The sequence below is a fragment of the Myripristis murdjan genome, chromosome 21, assembly GCF_902150065.1.
Source record: "Myripristis murdjan chromosome 21, fMyrMur1.1, whole genome shotgun sequence".
Classification (NCBI taxonomy): Eukaryota; Metazoa; Chordata; class Actinopteri; order Holocentriformes; family Holocentridae; genus Myripristis; species Myripristis murdjan.
This window is the reverse complement of record NC_044000.1, coordinates 2019266-2036882: the sequence shown is the minus strand read 5'-3', so window position 1 is coordinate 2036882 and position 17617 is coordinate 2019266. Positions and strand designations below refer to the sequence as shown.

The window sequence follows — 17617 nt, the reverse complement described above, 5'->3', positions numbered from 1 at the left end:
GAATGTGAATTTCATACTTTAATCTAATTTTATCTTATTGGTTCGAGAAAATAATGAAAAGATTTTAAAGTCTGAATGAGACAAATCAATGCACTTATTCCCATGGACACATTTGCAATGTGGATGAATAATCAGAATATCTTGGTCAACTCTCATGTCTGTTTATTTCTAGAGCAAACAGGTCTTTTTTCCTTTTTTTACAGTGTTGCAAATCTATCACAGGTGGATGTTAACAAAACCCTTCTGTACAGTTTATCATGAAAAACAATAAAATAAAATAAAATAAAATAAATACAGATATGAATATTACATGACCAAAGACCTAACGAGACCCAAGAAAAACAAATAATAACATGCATAGTGAAAAGTTTGCAAGGAATACCATTCTTGCTTCTTTCTACTGACCAGCAATGTGTCAGCAGATGATCTGCAGGACAATTTTGCTACCAGAAAATCAAAACCTAGTGATTGGCAAACTTTCCCCTTACGCCAGTGACAGAATTTCTGGACTTGGAAAGTGGCTCCATCAGAGAACAAAACCAAACTAGTTGGTGATTTGAACCATTAAAGTAATGGAGAACACAAAGTCAAGTAGAACACAGACAGGCATATTACAGAGTGTGCTGCAGGGCTGGGTGTTGTTGGAAATTTTCTGTTTCCAATATTTGTTTCTGATACTCAAGATTTGATATCAGTTCTAAAACAAGCTTGTTTTGATGCTTTTCCACATTGAATTTAAGCATAATTCATCTTTGTGATAGAGCAAATTACATCACATGCAACTTTAAGTGCATTTATATATATTTTTTTTTCAAAGAGCATCAGCTCATAGTCAATGGATTTCCTCAATGAAAACACCAGTGGATCCCAAAGTGGGACCAGTTCTCCAGGGACTCCCCAGGTAAAAACAGGAGTGCTTGCATTTAATTTGATCAACAGCAGAGTGAGAGAACAGAATATAAGAACAGTAAGAATGAAAACTGATCAGAGGTTTCTTCCTCTCCGTGGTTACCACTCTATTCTCTAAATGATGCACTAAATCATGTCTAACAGTAAACATTTCAAACAGGAATCCAAAGAGGTTTGAACACATACTGTACCTCTTTAGAGGCCCTTGATGTGGAAGTTATGGGAACCCATGACCTAATCGAAGTTCTCATTGCAGGAATCCAACAAGTTCAAGTTTTCCATGCCATCTGATAGTTTTTAAGACTTTAAACTTGCTGGTGATACCAAAAAAATCACCATGGTGCTGAAAGGGATTATTTTTCAATACCCAGCCCAAACACTTGTACCAGATAAGACGTGTTTAATGGCAACACTGTCAAAAACAGACACATGGTTTTGGTTGATCGACTGCTGGCACTCCATACCGTACCTTTTATATATCATCATGGATAAAATGGCTACCTCCTCTACTGAAGCAACAAACCAGAGATGAGTAATCCGATGATGTTACAAGTGCACTTCAACAGCCAAAAAACCGGGCCCATCAAAACAGCACAAAGTTGACATGTGCCGCTGATTACATGCAAGCTATTTTGCTAACGTGCAAAAAAGTGACAAAGTCAACCTTATCTCTTCTTTTTTGTCATCATGTAAAATTTTGCGAAGCAGTGATCAAAAAGTTTATTTACAAAATCCTTCTATGTGTGTTTTTTTATGGTTATTGCAGAAGCTGTGGGTACGTGAAGGGGAAAGTGAGTGGTGGAGAGATGTTACAAAACAACTAATACTGTATTTGCATCATTGTGGGTCGAGAACGCCAATGCGGTCCATTGTCCTGTTAAAACTTGATGTGGATTCACATTTTTAAGAACCAAGGGCTACAGTGCTGTACATTCCATTCACTCTCCGCAGTCCCAGTCTAGAAATGTTAAGTGTGTGTAAAATGAATAAGGCCTGGTAATGTCTTTCGACTGTCTCAGATCGTTGGTCTCATTCCCGACTCCGAGCCGGGAAACATCTGCAGTATTTACAAAGGGAAGGATTTCCTCTTCAGACAAAACCACTCGGTGCACTTTAACTGAGCAGCAGCATCACACATTTACAGGTAAGATGCCATAAATTGGCCAGGAAACAAAAAGGGGATGTTTTGCTTTCGAACGGATGAACTGAAACATCTCTGTACCTCTACAGTGTTGTGAAGTAAGACATGACTTTCCATCCCTGTTTTCAAGCTCAATGCGGGTCGTTGAACGTCTTAAATTACAGGCAATACAATGATAATAGTGAGTCAAGTTCAACTTCCACCCTCTGTGCTGATTATGATTTTAAGTAAATTTTAAGACAGGTGTGGAAATTTGGCAACTCTCATCATACAATTGACAATATCATCAGCTTAACTTCTGTACCACAAAATAAAGATCTACGACACATCATTTTAAAAGATTGTCAATTTTTGCTACTGAATTATTCTTTAAGAACTTGTTACCTTTTTGAGGATAACAGTCATTTCATGAAAAGGGGGTTAAAACAATTAGGCAAATCTCTATTACCAATTAGCATAAAAACAAAGACAACGCTGGCCCATGTAGGCTTTCATGACCCTTCATTATGCCTGACAAACTGATAAGTACAAATGATCATACAGTACTTTTTATTTTTCTACCACACTGTTCCCTCAAATAGGGTTTTTTAAATTACTTTTCCATCTTGCTATATTTGGTTTTCATGCTTCCCAAACCACACTTTGCCCAAATCCCATGGGCTGCTTACCATCACTGGGCCAGCCAAATGATATTTCCTAATCAGTTTGATAGAAATTCCTTTACTCTGTCCCCTTACACAACTACATTACCTCCACACTGACAAGAAAACTTCAGGGAATTGTGGCTGCATTCTGTTGTTCGGTCCTTATTCTGCCTCATCTCACATATGACCATCTGAGGGCTCAAAGAGCAACGGGTTTTTATGAACAAAATGTGCCAGCACAAATGAGGATGACTGGAGGTTGTCTTTATGAAGCCAACAGAAAAGTCCAAATATGTTAATCTGCCCCCTCCCATCTGAAACCAAAGCTCAGTTACATTCAAAACATTCTGGAGTAAAGGATGGGAGGAGGAACTGGACAGTCAACAGATCACCTGGAACGAGAAGAAAAGCACGGAGGAGCTGGAGTTATGATGGAAAAAAAGGGGGACGGGGTGAAGCTCAGCGACGGACGAGTCTGGAAGAGGCACGGTTATATCTGGGACGGATGCGCCATTCAGTCAGCCAGCCGTCCGCAGGGTTTCCAACCGGAGCCTCCCTCCATTAACTGTGAGAGGAGACGTCTGAGGAACTGCTGCTATTGCTGTTGGTCGTCTGGGCCCTTTTGATGTACAGGTTCAGTAACTTCATCTGCAAACAGGCAATGACAGGAGGCATTTTGTGTTGTTGTTGTTTTGGTTTTGTCAGTATGGTGTAACTGTGCATGACGACGACTAGTAGGACTTCAGGTACCACTTTCAGACATGGAGGAACCCCAACGTTTCAAAATTATTAAACTGCCTAGATGCATATTGGAGCCAAGGCCAGAAAATACTTTTCAGAGATAAGTCACTCTCTTATGTGAGAAAGTTGGAAAGGCTTTTAATTGTTTGCCAGCCAAAGACAATACGTTTTTTTTTTTTTTGTTTTGTTTTGTTTTTTCCACCAAACTAATCTGAGCTGCAACTATGTTGCCATGTTACTATTTCACCACGGTCCAGGGCTGACTTGCCATAGAGCATCACTGGGTTATGTAACACTGTTGTAGTTCACTGGATTTTCCTGTTTTCTGTGAGTGAAAAACAACATATCAACAGTGACCACAACATCTGCCACAACAGGCCTTTTTCACAGCAGCCATCTGACATCAAGTAGCAGGTCAACACAAGTGTTAGGAATGACATTAATCAAGGTTCTTTGGAAAAGAACCTTAATCCACTGAAATGTGAGGAAATTCCCTTGATGTTCTTTAAAAAAGATGGCCAAATAAACAACAAAAACTGTAGAGAGGAAAATCACAAGCAAAATACCATAAAAATGCCTTAAGAAAAATATTCTAATATGACCTAAAAATTACCAGCTTATCAAAAAAACATAAATAATAAATCTACACAAATTACCTGCAAATTTGCAAGAAATTTGTGGTGTTCACTGTGGTGTACTGTATTTTTATTTTTTTCGTTCATTATTGATGTTATTTTTGAACTGATATGGACCTGTTTGTCTGAAATAAAGTAAATTAAATAAAGTAAATCATTGAACTGATTGATTGATAAGTTTTAAATTACCATAAACTTACACAAATAATGAAAAAAAAATTAACAAAAAAAAAAAAAAAAAAAAAAAAAAAGAACAAAACAAAGGCTGCCCTTGGGTTCCATGGGTTTCCATAGGGGTAATGAATCTTATTAGGAGCCCCTCTGCTTTCTCATGTCAAAATGGCTGCTGTGAAAAAGGTTTACTGGTGCAATTCACACTGGGTGTAATTGTTTATTTTGTTAGATGCTGGATATCAATGTAAAAACACATTAATCAGCAAAGGTTAATTAAATTTGACCCAGCAGCACCTGAGATATAGAGCTGGCACATAGGGTTCCAGAAGTAAAATTTCCATTTATATTTGTCATAGCGAATGTGATTGATTGGCTATAAAATATTAACTGTTCAAGATACACTTACCATCAGCTATACCATTGTCATGCGATGTAGTAAATACTCATCCAGAAGCCATGATTTACTCAGATTTAAACTTGGTTTTCAAGAGCTCATTCTGATTTTTCCAAAAAGTCTATGGGAGAAATGAATGGGAAATGTACTGCTGGAAGCGCTGAAAAGGTGGGCGTTAACATTCCAGCTCTAGTGAGCGTGAAGTGTCAAGAAGGGGGTTGTGATGCCTTGGCAATAAGTAACAATATTCTTGTGACCCTAGACCTGCCAAGTAAGAGGGAAGTACTACTAGGAAAAAAGGAAAGGAGATAAGAGCTAAGGCAATGGCATATATTTTCTGAAGAACAGAAAAAAGAACTAGAAAAAGCGTGGCATCAGCACAAAACATCAAGGGAATTACTGACTATAAACTACTCAGATAAGCCAAGCTGATATGTAAAAGGCCTCTGACAGACAACCAGCTGTCTAGCAAAGTGTGGGCGGTGGGTTGGGGTGGGTGGGCCCAGGGACCTCTACCCTTACGTAACCCAAGGACACATAACCACCAAGAAAGTAGGGCAAATATGACCCTGCACCTCACGGTTGAAAAACCGGCTGAAACCAGTTTGGAAATAACAACATAGGAAGACGATAAGGTTCTGTATCTGCTCAGGTGAACACATGAAACCTGGTGTGAATACTTGCACATCTCGAGACGAAAAGTTTGCGAAATTCATCACAAACATTCACTATGAGCTGCACTCATTTTTGAGGTTGAGCAAACTGTCCCACTTATGTTTGTATACCTGCAAAACCAAGACAGTGCTACCAGCTACACCCGAAAATTGGTGTTCATCTGCAAGCCTGCCGTCTGCATTTTGGATTGGGCACAAGTGTGTGTGTAAATATGTGTGTACGTGCCAAGACTTTGGGACAGTGCACACATGGTGGCTGGTAGTACCTTGCTGCCCGTGAGCTGTGCCAGGTGGGGTTTGAGCTCCTCGCCAATCACAGAGTAGATAGCCACCAGACAGAACACGCTGGCCTTGCGAACGCTGCTCTCTGTGTTGTCATAGCCCTGGAGAGAGGGAACGCATCATCAGACACTAGGGGTAGCCCACATATACACAAGCATGCACACACACACACACACACACACACACAATCTCACACACACACAAGGGTCAACAAGAACGTGGATGGAGCTGCAGAGGTGAGGGCAGAGGGTGCAGAGTACACGCAAACATTTCCCGGTACAAATAAGGCAATTTGTTCTCACTGTCCAAATATGAACATGTTGTCCAAATATGCCTTTTTGATACTGCAATGGAAGTTTCGGCTGCATCTCCCTCCCCAGAATCTCATAGATTCTGTGAAGTTGCACCAGCTGAACTGTAGAAATTAAGTAAAATAAGACGCTGCAGAATGACAAAACAAAGTTCATTCAATGTCCTCGTTAAAAACGGGTGAATTTGAAAAATTCAGGAAGCACGGCAGAGGGGAATTCATGCAGAAAGGACATAAATGGGTTTGACTGATCTCAACTTTGTCAGAGACTGTTCTGCTTCTGAGGCTGTTAAGTGTCTACCAATTAAAATAATGAAGCATCCCTCATTGACAGATTTGATTTTTTTCGGGTGTGCAAAATACACCATATACATGAAATAATCTAAACCTTGTTTTGTAAGTCAACAGTGTGCCTAAACTTAAAGTCCCCCTCCAGCTATTTATTAAGCCCCTAAAAAAATCAACTCTATTCAATATTACATTTTTAGAATTTTTTCCCATGAAAAAACATTCCTTATTACCTAAAAATGCCTGACTCGAAATCTTGCCCTCATTAAAAAAGCATGGATTGATGAATATGAAGATAGTCCCCACTCACCCCCCGGTCTGTTGGCACAATAGCTTGTAATCAATATTCAGCTCTCAGAACATATAAGTCCCGTCCTGCGACAGTCGTGAAAAATGTGCCATATTTGATAGTTTAACAATGAACAAAGTTTATCTCTTTGTTACAGTATTATTGTTCATGTGAAGCAGTCATTTCGACTTGATCATGCTGATTTTTTGAAAACGATCACGACCAGAAGTTCAACACTCCAGCACCGTGACCGGCGGGGCTTATGCTAATGATATGGAGAGTGCCAGGACGGGCTGTCCAATTTGTGATGTGCAAAGTCTAGCTGGCCCAATGTACATTTGATTGAATGATTTTAGGAGCCTGCACACACACCTCCACCTCTCTTGTGACAAACTTTGCACAGATACAGGTCAGCATAGTCACAGTCAGACATTTTAGGGGACATAAACATAGGAAGAACACATTTTTGAGTGGAGGGGGATGTTTAAGGCTCAGTCTCAGACCTGCAGGAGTCCTGGGATGATGTCGGGTAGCAGCTGCAGCAGGGAGTCCTTGGCGATGCGTTCGATGACCTTGGTCTGCATCTTGATGGCAGCCAGGTTAATGGGATAGTCAGCCGTCTGCACTATGGGGCAGAGCACCTTGATGCACTGCTCTGGGTGGATGGAGCCTGCCAGGGTGGAGGCTGCCTCCTCGGCTGCGCGCACCACCTAGATGCCCATACGCACACAAAAGAAGTCATACCAGAAGCTGATGTACAATTCTGCATTATACTGTCCAGAAGAGAATCTGAATGACAGAGAGCAGGGATCTCATTGGGGTTAGCACTGGGGCACCTTCTGTCACTCGTTTCATTGTATTTAGGTCAATGGCACATAAAGTACCATAATGTTTTTGATTCCTTTAAACTCTGCTGCTACTTTGCTGGATCCTTGCAGGCAAGGGTGATCTTGTTTCTGCCTTCTGAGCTAAATTTCTTTGACTAAAATTTGTTTAACCCAAGATCCAGATTTGTGTTTATTCCCATTGGCGAATTCCTCTCTGAGAAGTCCTATCTAAGGTTATTTCCAGAGTTTTTGTGGGAGTTTTTCCTTCCATCCTCAGCTGAGGGGTGGTTGGGGTTGTTGTTTTCATTTACTGTTCTCATAATGTGGCTGAAAAGTCTTTTGAGACTCTAACAGCAATTTAAGGCTATACAAATAATCTTAACTTGATTAACTACGAGGAATGTACAATCTAGGGAATCAATAGAGCTTTCTTTAAAAAAAAAAAAAGTATTAATAATGTATTAACAGTACCTCCTTGTGGGAGTCTTTGTGAGCCTCCAGAGTTTTCATGATGGTGAGCTCAGCGTAGTTTTTGAAACGGGCTGGCTGGTTCCTCAGAATCTCCTTGAGCACCCGCAAAGCCAGAGCCCGAATGGTATGCTGGTGGAAACAGCAGAATAGGCAGTCAAATAAAAATACTTAATACATTAAAATTCTACTGTATAAGCCAGAACAAACCCTACTATCTCATACCTCTACCCTTACCAGATATGCATACCCATAGTCTCTCTGCCTCATATTATAATGAACAGGTAGAGCACCGCACTAACACTGACACTGATGCCCAATAATTAAAAAAAAAAAAAAAAAATTCAGGTCTCTCTTTTGTCTTACTTCAAATTTTGTTCAAAATATCATGCTATGCTAATATACATTTCATGTACTTACGGTATTGTAATGCGCTTCAGACAAAAGGGTCTAACAAATAGCGTATGCTCCACACAACCCCAGAGGACACACAACACAGAAACACATGAGAGCCCCCAGAGAGCGTACATCTTTATCACCAAGGGTCTCCAGGAGAAGAAGGAGGATGGTTTTAAAGTGTTCGTCCCACACAGCCAGGCTGTCCTCTCGTGTGATCTTCAGCAGCTCCACCAGGGCGCCCTTGCGCTCCTCTGCACGCTCATTGTGGTTGGACAGTTCCTTCAGCAGGTCTGCGACCAGGTCTGAGTGGTCCTGACCAACTATTTGCAGGGATGAAGGAGAAGAGATAGATGCACACTTAAAATTATCACTGCTGACATCTTGCAGTGCTACAAAAAATATCCATCCAAACATCATCCAGTGATTTAGCATCAGGCTTACAATAGAAAAGGCAATCCACAGGGTGAGAAGACTTAACTCAATTTCAAAGCAAAGTAACTTGTTTCAAGCATTTTCTTGAATCAAGTGTCATTTATTCAATATGAATTAGATGACCAGTGTTATTTCACGATAGTCAAGCTGTCAAATTGCATTGTACAAGCTGGAACAATCTCATTTAAAAAAGAAACTGAAATAAATGAAAAAAAAAAAGCATTTCACTCAGTAAAACAGACTTCAAGACTGAAATAGAGTCTGATTGTTAAGATGAACACTGGAGTGCATTTGTCCTTCATGTCAAGTTTAAGGTTTTGTACTAGAAATACAGCACTGACTGTCCAGTAAAAAGTCAAGTATGCAGTGAGAGCTTTCAGTCAGAAAGACTAAAATATTATATCTCAAACTGATGCTCTTGATGAGATCTATGTTCTAAAAAATCAAAGTGCTGCAGTCGCTCTCAAAACTGAATGTTGTACCAAAATATTAAACATTTAAAGCAGACTTTGAATGGCCTAACAGTGTGCCTCTGCTCTAAACTTCCACCAAAATAGTAAGAAAGTTGCATACGTTTTAACACTCTAATATCAGATGTTTCATATAAAGTGGAAGCGCAAGAGTGAGCAACTTTATTCTCTTGTGAAACCTTAGTATGCGTTTCATTGTTTTTATGTTTTCCCCACATCAAGGTACTTCTGCCCTTCAACTCTGAGTGCTGAGTTACTACAGGTGTGTGTGTGTGTGATTATGTTAATGTCAGTTTATGTTTTCTGAAACTACATTAACCTAATTTGTCATTGGTCAAGAATAGCAAATGACATATTACACCATAACAACATCAGACCTCTGAAGAGATACAAGCGTATTGAAGCAATAATCGAAACATTTAAAGGAGAGGGCGCCCTCAGCAAAAAGCACCAATGCAACTATTTAGTAAAGGCATCGCTAAAGGTAGGAAAGTCAAGTCTGAGCTGGGAAAGACACAGGACAGAGTTTGAGTTAAACAAGACAATGAAACAATGGAGATGGAAATTGGTAGAGTAGTGAGTGACATTATACAAACATAGACAACAGGGTCACTAGAGGGAATGCTCAGTCAGCAAAACAAATCTGTGAGTCTGTCAAACATCAGTAAGCCAGTCAGGCAGGGGAGGCGTCTTTACCAGGAGCAAAGACCTTGGGGAGCGCCGTCTTGTTTTCACCACTTTCCTGTCGACGGCCTGGAGAGGAGGAGGGGTTGGGAGGATGGACGGGGAGGAAGGGAGGACAGAAGGGAGAGGAGATAGAGGGTGCACAGCAAAGGATGTGATGACCACAACAACTGACACACACAGGCTGGCTTCTAACAAAAGAGCTATGGACTCAAACACTTGTGTTTGTAGTAAAACTGAGAGGTTTTCTGCTCAGATTCCCAAATCTTGTGTCTGCAAATCAACTCCTTTTGAGTTTCTTTTGTGGATACAATGTTAAAGCCAACTAAACAATTTATAAGTCAAAGGGAGACCAGGGGCTGTTTCTGTCTTGTTTCCTGTCTCAACATCATGTAACCATAACATTTGTAAAATCCAAATGTGTCTTGCAGGTTCTACTCTTCTATGTTGCCAAAATGACATGACAGGATGACATTACACAATGGGGCAATGGAGGTCAAGAAATGAGCTGGAAGAATGATAAAGGAATGGTAAAGATTATGGAGAGCTGTGCCCTTGCTCATTCTCTTTCGTGGATCTAGAACATGAGGTAGGATAAACCTCCCCTTCAGTCCCATGTCAATCTTTTCTCATTTTTGATCAGAACGATGAATGGGAATGAAAGAGGACATGAAAAATCCTTGGCCAGTGGAAGATTCAAGATAACAAATACACTAACCTTTTAAAATCCTGAATTCTGATGGAAATTCATTTCGTAACCCAGTATTAAGATATGATTTGATAATTCATACATTACAATAAATTTTGAGTGGGACAGGAAGGTGGTTTAATGGTTATACGTTTCACTGCACATGACAAAGGTCACGAGTTTGAGCCCTGGCGTTATGTGCACTTTGTATTTGTGTTTAAGTAGCTGTCTTCCCATAATCCAAAGACAAGCAAAGTGTCCATGTATGAATGTTTATCTATGTGTTAGTCCTGTGATGCACTGGAGATGTGTCCATGGTGTTTCACCGACTTTCACAAAAATCATGCTGTGACAGACCCCAGTGCCTGTGCCTCAGGAGGATAATCAGTAGGTAAAGACAACGAATGAGTGACTAGTTATGAGTTTAACATACACTACTCACAAAAAGTTAGGGATATTTGGCTTTTGGGTGAAATTTATGGAAAATATAAAAAGTGCACGCTACAGTGATATTATATCATGAAAATAGGGCATTTAAGTGGAAGCATACACTGGTGATTTCCTCATCTCAAACAATTTCTTGAAACAAAAGCCAACAACAGTGGTGGGTATACCACAACAAAAAATGTCAGTGTCAATAACTTGTCATGTGCCCTTGAGCATCAATTACAGCTTGACAACGACGTCTCATGCTGTTCACAAGTCGACTTATTGTCTGCTGAGGCATGGCATCCCACTCTTCTTGAAGGGCGGCCCTCAGGACATTGAGGTTCTGGGGTACAGAGCTCCGAGCCTGATGGCAGCATGATGGTCTGAGAAAGTGCAGGCCACTCCATTTGAGGTACCCCAGTCTCCAGCAGCCATTCCCTAATGATACGACCTCGATGAGCCGGAGCATCAAACACCTGATGTGAATTTTGCCGTTAAGCTCCTTGTTAGAGAACAGCAACTTGTGCAAAAAGTACTGAAACACTGAACAGTTGGACATGTGCATTCAAAAGTTTACAGAAGGTCACATTAAGTTCACCTGTAAAGGTTAGAATGCATTTTAGCTTCATCCTGAAATTTCACCCGAAAGCCGAATATCCCTAACTTTTTGTGAGTAGTGTATGTCAGTAGTGCTTATGAGAGTGTTTTAATATTATAAGGAGTTCTCAATAGCGTAAAGTTTTAAGTGTTAAGAAGTGTTTCAGTAGTGTACTGTGTTGTATGCCAGAGAGTTTCAGTAGTATAGTCGAAAAATGTTATACATTTTAAAGTGTAGACATCAAACATTTATGTGAGAGGTGAAACATGTATGTGCAAAGTAAAATTGAAATTATGTCTCATAAGGCAAATCATACAGAGAAACGTGCTCATACACCACAGTGCACAGCTCATTCAGCAGCTTGTTTTCTCATGGACTCACAGTCACGGAACTGTTCCACGTCATCATCAAACACAGCTTCCTTCAGCGCACTCTTGTCATAGGTGCTGATGGTTTCTCCGTAGCCGTACGGGGCGAACTCCCGACCCCGCGGCCCGGAGAAGGAGCGAGGCGACGGAGTGTTGAGCAGTGAGGTTTTGTTGTCCAGGGCGGTACGGCCCCCCTCTACCATGTCCAAGCCCAGGCGGGCATCAGAGCCGGGGGAGGACACAACTCCTTCTCTCCCAGCCTGGGACAGAGAGAATAACGGGAAGGTGATTAAAGGTAATGTTTTTATTTATTTTATTATTTGTCTTCAACCTCTTCCTTCTATAGCAATCAACTACTTTTATATCAACTTGTATTTTCTAAGATGTGCTTTTTTTTTTATCATACATGACTTGCATTCATTAATGTCTATGATAGTTCAGTGATACTCTATCTCAGTAAAGTATGACTAGATAAATTTCTCCTCAGTCTAAGTCCCCTATTCCATTTTATGAATGCAGGCCTTAGACAGTTGAACTATTTACAGATACAGGAGCTAAGGTAGGGTAGATTTGTTTTTACAGCCTCAAGCTTTTTTTTTTTTCATGGCAGCAGCTATAGTTTGTCATGTTTGATTTATTTAACATCCAGGTAGTTTAAGGTGATAGACAATAATGTGAAATGCAACATATGTCTGTGTTTTAAAAAAAACACAACTCCAAAGTGGTGTGTTTAAGTGTGAGGGAGAGAAATAGAGTGAGTTATTAAACAATTTCTTCCCCTCATAGTTTAATGAATATATAAAACTGATTTAGCTGTGTAGCTTTTATGTCAAGAAAAAAAATACCATGTGCCATGGCCCCATGGAATCATGTGGCCATGAAATCATGTTGTATTTTGGCCTTTTCTAGCATTGCCGCTGGATCGAATATTTCTGACTCACAGCATCGTCCCTCTTGCCTTCCCGTCTGATTGGCTCATTGAGGTCCTCCTGGCTGCGATAGCTGAAGCTCTGGATGGCCTCAGTGACGCCACGCAGCGAGCTATAGATCTCTTCTGAGTTCATGTTCTCTGTGTCATACTCCATCATGCTGCCAGACACACACACAGATACACAGGAAGAAAAACACAGGATTTGTATGAAATGCAAATCTGGAGAGGAGGAAGTACCTTGCAAAGCCCTTAAACAATGCTAATGAAATACAAGCAGATCAGGGGTTTTAGGATGAGGTGAGACTTAAACCAACTCTGTTGCTTGTGATGGATTTAATGCAAAACACAGTATTACTTGCATCTTTGATGTGACTTGATTACTTTTTTTATTTGATCAGAGATGTTGCTGCAATATCCATCCAGAGAGATATCAGTGCCCTACAAAATTTAAAATTGCTTTCAGCTGGTTTCGGAAAAGACAATTCTGATAGGGAAAAAGGCCATGGTCTGGCTTCCTTGGGGGCATAATCTCCTGTGTGTCCCAGCCCTCCGCGTTACCTGGGTGAATACGCTCTGCGCAGGACCCTTAGGGAGGGGGCGGCAGGGGTGGAGTGAGGCGGAGGAGGAGGAGGGGCAGGGGGGTGCTTTGACAGTCCGTCGACACCCCAACCCCATAACCGACTGTTGCCACAGCGCGGCCGGGAGGGAAGGACGGACAGGTAGAAGTGAGAGAACGGGGCGAGGAGGGAGATAACAACAACACAGACAGACAAGGCAGAGAGGAGGAGAAAGAGGAAAAAAAAGAAGTGTGCAGAAGGAGAAAAGAGAAAGACAAAAAGAAAGTAGTCTGAGCTTTGAGGTTAGGGGAAAGTGTTAAATTAGAGGAGAGCATTAGAATGTAGCAGAATCCCAGAATCCCCTGTGTGGCTATGGAGCCTCTTTTCTCGTGTTTTAGCCAGACTAATTTCGATAAAAATGTACTTCTGGTTCAGCTATAGCAGTGGTTCTCAAACAGGGAGTACTACAAGGGGGTATGTGAGATTTTCAAAAAATGTTCATTTAAAAAGAATATCTGTCATGCATAATTCCTGAAGTAATTAGCCTATGCTCTAATAAGTTCAATAAAAAATGCAAATGTAAGTTTGATTGAGCACATTTTATATTCAGTATTCCCTCTGGGTCGTTCACTGTGACTGGAAAGCCAGATAAAACAGCTGGACGATACAAACAAGGAGAAAGAAGTGAAAAAGAAGCAAAAAAAGAGCCGACAAAATGTTGTCAGTATCGTTGTTTTGTGTTGTTTCAGACACTGATGGTGTTGTGCTGGACCTCTTTATATAGGCTTTTTTTTTGCACTGGTAAGGTGGTACCTGGTTACAAAATATTTTAAAGAGTCTTCAATACTGAAAAAAGTTTGAGAACCGCTGAACAACATTAATCACGACTGGATAATGACAATATCGCTATTATCTGAGTTTCAGGATTTCTGCTTGATGATAAGAGAACTATACAAGGGGCAGCTGAATGAGCTGGTCACACAGAGAGCATTAAACTATGTTTCAATCAGCAGCAATGACAATTAAAGAGCAAAACCCCACGAGATGATTACGTTCAGTCAGGGCCGAACTACACTCCTGTGTTTAATATAATTGCCTTAAGAAGGCCCTGGTTATCCATTCAACAAAATTGTTTAACAGCTCCAATACATATTTTTTGAGTGTCAAATAGCTAAATGCCCTCTGAGCTCTGAGCAGTTCACTCACTACAGTAATCACACAACTAGCCTGTTAGTTACAGTCAGTTCTAGAGTTAGACTACAAACACCAATCAAGACAGCAGCAGTATCCCTCAGGTTAGACTACAATCATGCATCAAGACACCCACTGAGCGGAGTTGTACATTACAGCATGAACTGGACAGCTACCTTGGGGACAGTCCTCCATGGGAACAGTTGGTAGGAGAGGTGAGAGGGCTCGTCCTGCTGGGGGTGTGGCGTGGTGGTGTCCGGCCAATGGTGTTGCTCGGAGAGCCCTGGAAAGTAAGGAAGTAATGATAAGGAGTGTTGCAAATGAACACAACCATGTAGCTGGAACAAGGTAATCCAGTTATTGCAAGCTGACTAAACATAAGACTACAACACCTAGCCTGAATCCTTTGGGTGATTTGTAGACTGTTTTTACCATATTCATGAATTTCACTTGAAACTCATAAACCTCTAGCACCTCTAGAACCTCTTCTTTATATAAAGAAGATCATTCAAGTTGGTTGAAAGCTTTTTCTGAATCAAAGGCCATTAGTGTTAAATCCTTCTTATACCTCTTTGCATACTGTATTGAAGATACACATGTTCTAGAATTGGTTTTTAAATCTATTCTCAACTATCTCTGTGATACCGAAGCCAGGTAGAGAGGCCTTCTGATTTCAGACTCATTACTTTAATCAATTGTGCTAAAAAAAAAAAAAAAAAAAAAGACTAAAGTCATAAATAACAGACTGGTACAAAACTTACCAAATATTATTCATTAAAATCAAGCCTTTCCTGTAGGCCATGTGGCACAAAAATGAAAGCTGAGCTAAGATGATGTACTACATTTCTACTGCTAATATTGATTTGTGGAACCAGAGTCTCTATATTGTTGTGATATTAGTTCAATACTGTTTTATTTTTTAATGTACAAAAACATATTGAAAATTTTTTGTGGCTGTTTGGATTCATACTGAAATTGCCACCTCTTGCACATTGCAATCTGTAAAAAGCTTGATGGTTGTGGATACATTTTTATCCTATTTGAGTGAATGGACATATGATGGGCATGAAGCAATTTTCCAACATGGCAAATACAAGAGATCTGTGCATACAGTATGTGTGATGTTATCAATTGCTCAACAATCAAATGAAAAATCATATCTAATCAAAAGGATATCAAAATCCAATTGGGTTTCATTCGACCTACCACACTGCTACTGGTATTGCTGGAGTTCTTGAGGTGGTTGTGTAGCAGTTTGGTGGCTCCATCCTGGAAGGTCTTGGGCAGTGCTCCCAGCAGCATGGTGAACTCTGGGGTGTTGAGCTCAAACAGGGAGATCAGCACCACTTGGGCCGCCTGGACACATGGCAGCACAACCCATTAGGACGGAGACTGGGGGATGGAGGCCTCATATGGCTTCCCCATTTCCAAGAAATACTTTGACCATTTATCAAACAAAGCAATTTCACCATAGGCAACACGATTTCAAGCATGGTCAAATGAAATGCACTCACATTTTAAAAATAAAATCAAATGATATAAAAATACAGTGAGTATGCATACTATGACTGAATGAATAATTCTCTTCTTAAATATTTTAAGTACATTACATTTGAGTACAGTACTGATTGTTTATCTGTTTTTTTAATACAAAAAAATATATATATCATTACAATAACACAGGTACATGTTTTCCAGTGGGAGACATTAAGGTAAGACAAGCTAATTTCTATGGTATAAGCTTTACAGTGCATTCTCTCCCTTAAAATATACTGAAATACACGCCATGGTGTTTTGTAGATTATAATAACTGAAATAAATTGAATGTGTTCTGTTTAGCTGTAGAAAAGAAAGCCAGTTTAATCTATCTTTAAGAAGCTTTTTAAACTTCACTGTAGTTATCATGAGAATGTTACCTTTGAAACTAAGAATTCATAAACATTTCATATACATTTCCTCAGGCAGCATTCTATGACTTTTTTTATATAACATAATAAACTATTCTATTTCTGAATGTTGTTAATTGGCAGGCACAAACCACTATTACAGTCTGACCGTAATCACGTTTTACACCTATTTTATACAAATTAAAGTCTTTATGGCTGATTCTTGAAGAAAACTAAAATGTTAACATGCAAGTAGATGAAAAGGTGTTAAGGTGAGTCAAAACAGACAAAATGTGTTAGGCACTCAGTAGTAGACTGCATTCATGTCTATGCTGAGAAATGACACTGGTCAATAAGTCCATTCATACAAAGCAAAAAGTCATTCCTGTATTTTGGAAAAATTCCATGGTTAGCCTAAATCTTTTCTGCCCAGTTGCATAACAGACTTTATCCATTTTGTGAGCAATCAATCTGCAAGGCATAGACTGACACCTAGGTTGTTACAGCAACACAGCTAGAGCTTAAAAGGTGAGTGAGAGATGCCACACTTGAGTTTTCTCATTCTTGAGGTGCTAGTTAGGCACTGGACAGGCTTGGCGGGTGGGGCATTGCGTGCTTGGCAGGTGGCGTTCGGCTGTCAGAGGGGGTTCTACCTGCTTACACCTCTCTTCCTGGTTGCCTTCAGTGGACAGTAAGGCTGCAGTACTGGACCTGCCAGCTAGCTCCTCGCTCACCCAGTTTTGAAGGGTCTGGGGCACAGTGGCAAGGCAGAATGGGCATTACAGCATGTCACAGGTCCTCTTCCATCACATTTGGATGAAATACCAATCTCTCATGACAACCTGGCACAAACCAACATGGCATGTACCAACCTTTCAAACAAAGCAAGTCCCTGCTTATGAAAACAAACTAAAACAGAGGATTGCTTTCAGTAGAGGCAACTGTTAGCTTGCAGAGAGTTTTTTTTTTTTTTAACTGCCTAGCGGTGAGGCGTTGATTTGAAACTAAGTGAGGACTTCATTTGGAACAGCAGTGGAAAAACAAACACAAGGGAGCAGAGGGGGAGAACATGACGTGCATCCAACAAGGGGAAGATAATGGGACGGTGACCCAAGGACATCCATGGCAGAGTGGGCCTATTATCAAACTTTACAACTGCTGCTAAACAAACACTACAGCCTAAAGATTTCAAATGAGGGAAAAAAATA

The 17617-nt window shown here is 40.4% G+C and overlaps 1 protein-coding gene across 1 annotated transcript in view; it reads right to left on the bottom strand.

Annotated features, from left to right (window-relative positions):
- Positions 1-145: 145 nt before the first annotated feature.
- clasp1a (cytoplasmic linker associated protein 1a) overlaps positions 146-17617 on the bottom strand; it is a 107720-nt gene continuing 90248 nt past the window's right edge. The window contains exons 33-43 of the mRNA XM_030080193.1: positions 15730-15879; positions 14700-14806; positions 13334-13456; positions 12786-12933; positions 11858-12104; positions 9774-9830; positions 8305-8495; positions 7780-7908; positions 6985-7191; positions 5579-5695; positions 146-3342 (exon numbers count right to left, since the gene is read on the bottom strand). Coding sequence (XP_029936053.1) covers positions 3256-3342; positions 5579-5695; positions 6985-7191; positions 7780-7908; positions 8305-8495; positions 9774-9830; positions 11858-12104; positions 12786-12933; positions 13334-13456; positions 14700-14806; positions 15730-15879 — 1563 coding nt within the window. The 3' untranslated portion in view covers positions 146-3255. The remainder of the gene's footprint in view (positions 3343-5578; positions 5696-6984; positions 7192-7779; positions 7909-8304; positions 8496-9773; positions 9831-11857; positions 12105-12785; positions 12934-13333; positions 13457-14699; positions 14807-15729; positions 15880-17617) is intronic.